The sequence below is a fragment of the Echinops telfairi genome, unplaced genomic scaffold (genome assembly GCF_000313985.2).
Source record: "Echinops telfairi isolate 266 unplaced genomic scaffold, ASM31398v2 ScPeMD7_7458;HRSCAF=8496, whole genome shotgun sequence".
In the NCBI taxonomy this organism is placed as follows: Eukaryota; Metazoa; Chordata; class Mammalia; order Afrosoricida; family Tenrecidae; genus Echinops; species Echinops telfairi.
Window position 1 is genome coordinate 49702779 of NW_022111358.1, and position 8110 is coordinate 49710888.

At 59.5% G+C, this 8110-nt stretch overlaps 1 protein-coding gene across 3 annotated transcripts in view; it reads left to right on the forward strand.

Annotated features, from left to right (window-relative positions):
* The window catches only part of ENDOV (endonuclease V), a 14385-nt gene extending 6700 nt beyond the window's left edge, over window positions 1–7685 (forward strand). Inside the window, exons 3-10 of one of the 3 annotated variants that reach the window (XM_045299886.1) lie at window positions 128–262; window positions 354–393; window positions 673–785; window positions 1765–1833; window positions 2267–2395; window positions 4323–4396; window positions 5016–5256; window positions 7352–7685. In XM_045299886.1, coding sequence (XP_045155821.1) covers window positions 128–262; window positions 354–393; window positions 673–785; window positions 1765–1833; window positions 2267–2395; window positions 4323–4396; window positions 5016–5217 — 762 coding nt within the window. In that variant the 3' untranslated portion in view covers window positions 5218–5256; window positions 7352–7685. Of the gene's footprint in view, window positions 1–127; window positions 263–353; window positions 394–672; window positions 786–1764; window positions 1834–2266; window positions 2396–3614; window positions 3716–4322; window positions 4397–5015; window positions 5257–7351 lie in introns of those variants that run through there. The other 2 variants (XM_045299887.1, XM_045299888.1) reach the window with 2 other exon arrangements.
* Window positions 7686–8110: the final 425 nt, after the last annotated feature.

Consider the following 8110-nt stretch of genomic DNA (forward strand, 5'->3'; position numbering starts at 1 on the left):
AGCAGAGAAGGGAAGGGCGAGGGGGCATAGGACAGGAGGACTAGTGTAGAGGCGTGAAGCGGACGACTGGGTGGAGGGGCCCAGGGAGGGGTGGCATTGTTGTGACCTGCTCCTTGTGCCATGACAGGTGGTGTACGAGGAGTGTCGCATGGTGAACCTGAAGGCCCCCTATGTGTCAGGATTCCTGGCCTTCCGAGAAGTGCCCTTCCTGGCAGAGGCCGTGCAGCGGCTGCAAGAGAAGGAGCCCAGCTTAATGCCCCAGGCCAGTGCCCCAGCCTGTGGATGTGGTGGGAGACCACAGGAGGCAGGGGATGGGGGCAGTGCCCCTGACAGCTCTCTCTGGGCTCTTCCAGGTTCTTCTTGTGGATGGAAACGGGGTGCTCCACCAGCGAGGTAACCCTGCCCCCCAAAGAGAGGACCAGGGAGGGAGGACTGGGAATTGAGAGGGCAGGTCAGGACCCTTGCAAGCCTGGCAGAGGCCCAGGATGGGGAGGAGGCCTGTAAGAGAGGCAGAGGTTTAATGGAAGGGACTAGAAAATGTAGAAAATGCACTGAAAGTGGGGTGCAGTGTCTCGGCCAGCTTCAGGGTGCACAGTAGGACTTATCACTTGAGGGCAGCTCAGAGATTCTCAAGTGCTTCACTCCCCTCCCATACCCTCTCTGCCCATACAGGCTTCGGGGTGGCCTGCCACCTGGGCATCCTCACAGACTTGCCCTGCGTCGGGGTGGCCAAGAAGCTCCTGCAGGTGGATGGGCTGGAGAAGAGTGACCAGCACAAGGAGAAGGTCAGGGGCATTGGGTGGGGTGCTGTGCCAGTCGCGAGGGAAAGAACCCAGAGAGCGTCACCTCTGGAGCACCCCACAGCCCACCATGCCTGCTGGCTCTCCTCTCTGCCCTTGAGGCCCTGGTCTAGAGAAGGAAGCCCGATTCTCCGAGGCACCCTGCGGTGGTGCTCCTGCTCAGAAGTGCTGGAGTGCTAGACCCGGAGCAGCCATCGCCTCCAGTTCTTGGGGCTCTTCCCACGCAGGCGGGGAGCCTCCTGTTCTTGGGACCCCACCTACATGAACCTGAGGCATTTGGAAGCCTGTGCCCGGTTCTCCTTCATTTTTCTCCTCTGGCCACACTGGGGGGCACTCAGACCCCTCCAGGCCGTGCTGCTAGCCCCTTCCCCTGATGGCCACCAGTCCTCTTACCCCAAACTGCCGGCTAAGGGCAAGGAGCCAGCTTTCCTCCTGTCCTGGCTCTCCACAGCCTGCTCCAGGCAGCTGCTCAGTAAACGTTTGTCAGTTGAACCCTAACCAACCAAACCAGTTGCCATGGAAACAGCTCCGGGTGCCCCACATGTCCCGGGTCTTTCTCCCAGAGCACTTCCCGCAGGGCAGGAGCTACGAACAAGCTGAATGGAGTGTGCCCACTCTCTGAGCCTTCAGGAAAGGCCTGAGAGGCTGTGGCCAGATGTTGGTTGTAGCCCACGGGCCTAGGGCATCACCTGTGGAGTCACTGGGAGCCACCGTCCCCTGCTGCACCTCAGTTTCCTCATCTTCGAAATGAGTGGAGCTGAGCTCAGAGGAGCTCTGGGGTGGGCAGGGCTTGCCGGGGCCTGCCAGTCTCACGAAGACCCTGCCCTTTTCCCTACCCACTGCCTTCTCCAGCTTTTGAAGCTCAGACTGCCTTACTCACAAATGTGCGTGTGCACACACACACGCGCGCACACCCACACTGTCCCCAGGAAAAAGCCCTTCTCACGATGTGCTCACTTTCCAGGTTCGATGCCTACGCGCTGCAGGAGCCACATTTCCCCTGGTAGGGGACTCGGGGACCATCCTCGGAATGGTGAGTGGCCCAGGGCTCATGCCTACCAAGACAGGCCCCCCACTGGGGGGCCAGGGTGCTGTCTTGGTCCCAAGTCAGTGAAGCAACTGACCAGTGTGAGAACCACATGGAGGTCTGAGGGGGCACTAGCCAATGGGGTACTGAGGGCTCCTTCATCTGCATGTGTACGCACACTCACACACCTGAATGCCAACACACAACATAGCCTGAGATGGGAGGCAAGTGCTCTTCTTCATCGACGTGGGCAACGGGAGGGAACCCAGTCCTGCAAGATGGGGGTGCTGGGAGTCCTCCAGGCTCACGCTTGCCACCCAGGACCTATTGCCAGACCTGGTGGCTGTGCCTCTGGTCCCCACCTTGAGGCCACCCCAGCCTGCGAGTGGGGCTGCAGTGCCTTGACCCCAGAGGTCTGACCTCACCCCCTTTGGCCCAGGCCCTGAAGAGCCACGACCGCAGCATCAACCCCCTGTATGTCTCTGTGGGCCACAAGATAAGCCTGGAGACCGCCGTGCACCTGACCCACGCCTGCTGTAGGTTCCGCATCCCAGAGCCCGTGCGCCAGGTGGGCAGCCAGGCTGGGCGGGTGGGCACTCCTTAGGCTCTCCCGAAGTCCTGTGTGCGCATTCCCACTGCAGGCAGGCATCTGCGCATGCTGTGGCAAGAGGGCTCTGGTTAGCTCCCGTGTTCAGAGACTGGGGCAGGGCCCTCCATCCTCAGCCAGGAACACAAATCATAAAGTTCCAGTGCCAAGCCCAGCTCAGCCCAGCATAGGAGCAGGGCTGCGCCAGTGGCTCAGAGCTGTGATGGGTGAGGCAGCCCAACCGAGGGTGTGGGGAGCCCAGCTAAGCACAGGATCCTAGTACCTGGGCTCACACCATGGTCCCAAGGGAGGCCTGCAGAGAAAGAAGCAGAGGTCCCTGGTCCAAAGGCCTGGGGCAGGAAGGTATTTTCCAGGGCCCCGGAGGGAAGGTGCAAGAATGGGGCAGGGAAGTGCATGCTGGAGGGGCCAGGATTTAAGATTGGCCACCAGTGCTTGGAGCAGAACCACCGTGTGGGGGCCAGCAGTCCTGTGCTGACTGGGCTACGAGTCCCATGCTCTCTGTCTGCACAGACCGACATCCACTTGGCCCCTCACTGGCCAGCTCTGAGATCACCTTGTCCAGGGATGGAAAGGCAAAACTGGATGGAGACATTTCCCTGTGCTTGCCCTTCCATCTCCTGTGGCCTTAATGACAGCCCTGGGCTCTTCCTAGCCTGCAGTCTGGCTGCTGGTACGCAATCTGGCCACCAGGGGGCAACAGCAGCCTGCAAACCCTGGCCCCCACTGAAGAGGCCTAATTGGTACTGGCAACTCCATCTAGAGGGGCCCAGCCTGGCCAGCCACCCCACCACCCGCCGCCACTCTCTGTTCCTACCCTGGGCTGTGCCCAGCTCTCACATATGCTGTCCTACTTGACAGCTGGTGACATGTGTCCTCACTCCCCTGAGACCTAAGCTTCCAGCCCAGCCCAAGAAGCCCCAAAGCTCTTGTCCCTGCCCCATGTGCCCTCTTGTCGATGTGCTGGGCACAGCAGGCAGGAAGTGCCCTGTATACCCCCTGAGCACCTGAAAGGAGTAAGGACCCCATATCCTGCCTCAGAGAAGGGTTGGCCAGATGTCGTACCACCATGAAACCAGTCTGGTGTGGTGCACTCCCCGGACCCAGGGCAGGCTAACAGTTTATGTTCTCAACCCATTTCCCCCTGGGCCCACTCCCCTCCCCTCCCCTCCCCTCTGTGCAGGTTGCCAGCCTGACTGCTCCCAGGAGAAGGAGAGCCACACCCACACCCTGTGGTACTCCGAAGCCCCTCCTTCCCAGGCCAGCCCCCCTCTGCCAGGCCAGGTGGCTGCAAGGAATTGGGGGAGGCTGCCTCACCTGGTGGGTGGGCACCCAGGTCATCTGCTTCTAACCCCCTCCTCCCCTTCCCAGCTGACACCTTGTTGCCATAAGCAGAAGCAGCTGGGGATTAGCTGCTGCAGCCTGTTAGCCACCGGCTCCCTCCACCCCACCCCTACCCCCATTGGCCTAAACCCTCTGAGCCTAATCTGGAACTCCTGAGGGCAGGCTGGGGGTCGGGAGCCCTGCCCTGGCCTCACTCACTGCCCACTCTTGAGTGGTTAGCCCCTCCCCTAGAGCCCACAGCTCTTTCACTCTGGACATTTCAAGGGACTTTCTGGAAATGCTTTCCTGGGGACAAGAGTCGTGGTTGATGCTAGCTGAGGCCTGAGGAGACCCTAAGCTGAGGCCTGAGGAAGCGAAATGGGCCCAAAGGCCCCAGAAGGCCAAGCAGGGGGAGGTAGCACAGGCCCCACCCTCCCCTCCCCTGAGTGTTGTGTGTGGAGGCAGCAGCGTGTCTGTCGGGTCAGCATGGTGGCGGGAAGGGCTGTTCAAAGGGAGCTTGAGAGTCCAGGCCCTCGCACCTTCCTCACTGCCACCATGGCCCCCACAGGCTGACATCCGCTCCCGAGAGTACATTCGCAGGAACCAAGGGCTCCCAGGAGCCCCTGCCCTGGGGCAGGAGAGGTGAGTGTCTAGGAGGGCTCTGGAGAGACCTTGGGGTGGGGAGGGGAGCTGAGCAGCAGTGTGGACTGTCTTGAAATCCCGAGAGCCTCAGGCTTCAGGCCCACCTTCCAGTCACCTTGGGCCCAGTCACCCATGAGGCTCTAGGGCAGGGACAGCATAGGCTGGCCGGGCCCCTGTGTACATGTCATTCACACTGCTCAGGCCTTGGTTTGCTGCTCTCCACAGTGGGCATCACAACTGTCCCACAGGATCCGCGTGAGGCAGGACTCCTGCACCCGCTGTTGTGAGCTCACACACACTGGTTACTTAACCCAGTGACAGACCACCATGGGGTGGGGCCTCATCCCATCTCTCAAATGAGGAAACTGAAGCACAGAGCTTTGGGTGGCTTAGCCCTGCCCCGTTGGCCCAAGGCCCAGCAGGTGTCATCACGATATGGTAGCTTGGATCACATGCTCTCTGCCCTCCAGGCCTGCTGCACCCTCTGACCCTCCCCGCCTGTCTGGTGGCTGCATCCATACGGGGCAAAAGGGCCAGAGGCTGCTCTGAATCCAAGGCTGCCCCCTCACCCCCAGTGTCAGTGAGTCTGAAGCGGCCCTTTTCTGGACTTTCTCACTAGGACCCTGAAGGCACAGTGGCAGGAGGTGTGTCCCCCAGGAGGCTCAGCGGAGCCCACGGACAAGGGCAGACCCCCTGAGCACCTCGGCCCAGGCCCTGGGGCAGACCCGGATGCTCCCACTCAGGCTCCCAGGGACAGCGAGGCTGAGACGGGACCAGTTGGAGTTGGGCCCCGTGAAGGCCCATGCGCCATCTGTGAGTGAGCTCGCGGACTGTGAGGAGCTGGACCGCCTCAGCAGCAGGTAGGGCCCAGCCCACAGGCCGCGGCGGCAGAAGCAGCCCCTCCTCCTGCTGCCGGTGCCCTTATCTTGGGGACAGATTCCTCAGGGCAGGTTGATCATCTGAGAGCTTCCCCTGGGACAGGAGAGGGGAACAGCTCGTCTCTGACCCATGGGGACCATGCCAGGGAACCAGGAATCTACCCTCCAGGCTTTGTGTCCTGGCCTTCAGTCCCTGTCTAGCCATCAGGCTGCTAACTGCCAGCCCACATTGATATCTCGGGGTGATGCTGCCAACCTGCAGAGGGACCATGCAGGAGCCTGGTGTAGCTGCTCTGTCGGCCTGCCTTCTCGACCAAGGCCATGTGGTGGTCCCTGATGAAGATGGGGGCAGGGGCCAAGGTAAGGCGCAGGGCGCCCAGCCTCCCACAGGAGTCGTCAGCCCCCTGCCCTGCCTAAAGGGGCAGAGCTGGAGCCCTGGGGTCACAGTTCCACAGCCCTTCACCTGGACACTGTACCCGGGGACCTTCTGACCCTGTCTCCAAACCAGAGAGCCTTGTGCCAGAGGCCAGGGTGGCCCAGGGTCCCCGCGAAGGTGGTGGTGCAGGCCGGGCCAAGACCAAGCCAGGTTAGCAGAGGCAGGTCTGGAGGAGAAGCAGGGGAGGAAGGGGGTGGGACAGACTGGCCTGGGAGGGTCAGGTAAGTTAGGGGGCACTCGTTAGAGGCTGGGGGACAGCAGGGGCCTAACTACTGGCTAGAGCAAGTGAGCTAAAGGGGCCCCAGTAATTTGAGTGCAAGGGGATGGAGGCTTCCTTGGGGGTGAGAGGCCAAGGCAGCATGGGAGGCTCTGAGCTGGACCAGACTGCCTGCCGAGGCTTGGGTGTGTGACCATGACACCACCACCACCCACCACCCCCGTGACAGACACCGTGCATGCTCAGTGAGTGGAGGGCCGATGGGAGGTCAGCAGGCCTGCTGGGCCCAGGGCTGAGCCCCCCTAGTGGTCCGTCAGGAGAGGCAGCTTGATGGTCTAGCATCTTGTCACATGCGTTCACCTGGCTAGGTCCCCCATGCAGACCTGTTTGGGAGCTGGGCTGTCTGTGAAAACTCCCAAAGCTGGGGGATTGGGAGGAAGTCAAGGCTCCTCCTGGGCTCCCACCCCAACTCAGCACACCCAGGGCACTGTGCGTTTGGGGTGGAGAAGCAGCGCAAGTAGGGTTGAGGACCTAGCAGCTATTTGTCATTGCCATGTGTGGGGCCTGGGCAAATAGCCTGCAGTCTGCGAGGCTGCCCGAGCCACCCAACAAGGAAGAAGCCTTGACTGGGAGGATGTTGTCCCTCCTCTTCAGCCCCTACAAGCCCCTGAACTTAGAGTTTCCCAGGTTCTGGGGCAGCTTGGGTAAAGTGCCTACTGCCTGGTACCCAGCAGACTCACCTAAGACTGGTTACCGAGATTCCGCAAAACCCAAGGTCCCTGCTCTCTCCATAGGGACAGGCGAGGGCAGTCATGATCCCAGAGAGGGTTCTGGTTTACTGGGCTCGTGGTGGCCTCCCCATGGCTGAGGACACAACTGTGTGTGGGCTGTGTGCTTTTCCTGTAGGGGGCAGAGGGACAGCCCCATTCCCCACCCCCAGTGAGAGCCCTCAGAGCCTGAAATGAGCTCGAGACTGACCACCTGGACGTGAAGAGTTGCTGCTTTGCTTTTTTTTAAATTGAGCTGAAGTTCACATAACATAAAAATCACCCATTGCAAAATTATTTTTAGTGCATTCACAATGTTGTGCAAATAGAATGTCTAATTCCAGAACATTTCATCACCCAAAAAAGAAGCCCTCGTGCCCATGTCTCCGGGCCCCTCATGAGCTCTCAGTCTCTGGACTGTGTGTGACTGGGTCACAGTGGCCTTGTGTGTCTTGTTTCTCTCACTCGGTGTCCTGTCCCCACAGCATGCCTAGCAGAGCTGCACTTCTTTTGACAATGCAATGATAGCCTGCCACATGCATGACTCGATGGCATGGTGATGGACATGCATTCTAGTGGTTCTCACTTTCTGGTTATTGTGAATCATGTTGCAAGGAACACTGGTGCACCACTTTTTCTGTGAATTTTTGTTTTCAGTTCTCTTGGGAGTGGAATTGCTGGGCCACATGATAACTCATATGATTGTACTCCCAGAAGCTGGACGATGTGAAGAAGAACATGGCATCGGGTTGCAGGAAGGCTAGACGCTAACTCAACCCTGCTTGCTGAAAGCGAGGAGGACTTGAAGCCCTCCCTGGTGAGGAGCCAAGACCACAGCCTGCAGAATGGACGGCACCTCAGTGGACAGAAACCCCGACCCTCACAACTGAGCCAGTAGTGGAAACATGGTACGTGGAAAAGATGGACGTTGTCAAGGACTTCATTTTACTTGGATCCCCAGTCAACACTCATGGAAGAAGCAGCCAGGTAGTGAAACAACATACTGCATTGGGCAAACCTGCACAAGACCTCCTGAAAGTAAGTGTCGGGGAGAAAAGAAGTCACTTTGACGACTGAGGTGCACCTGCCTCAAACCACGGTCTTTGCATTCACCCCGTGTGCATGTGAACGTCGGACGGTGAATAAAGAAGACCGAAGGTCCGGTGATCCATTTGAGTCACAGTGTTGATGAGAATATTGAAAATGCTGTGACCCACCAGAAGAACCAACCAGTCTGCCTTGGAAGAAGTACAGCTGGAATGTTCCACAGAAGAAGGATGGCAAGACTGTCTCACGGACACGCTATCAGGGGAGAGCAAAGCCTGGAAAAGGGCATCCTGCTTGGTCCAGTGGAGGGTCAGCCAGAAAGAAGGCCACGCTGGACAAGCTGGAGTCACAGGGGCTGCAGCAGAGGAC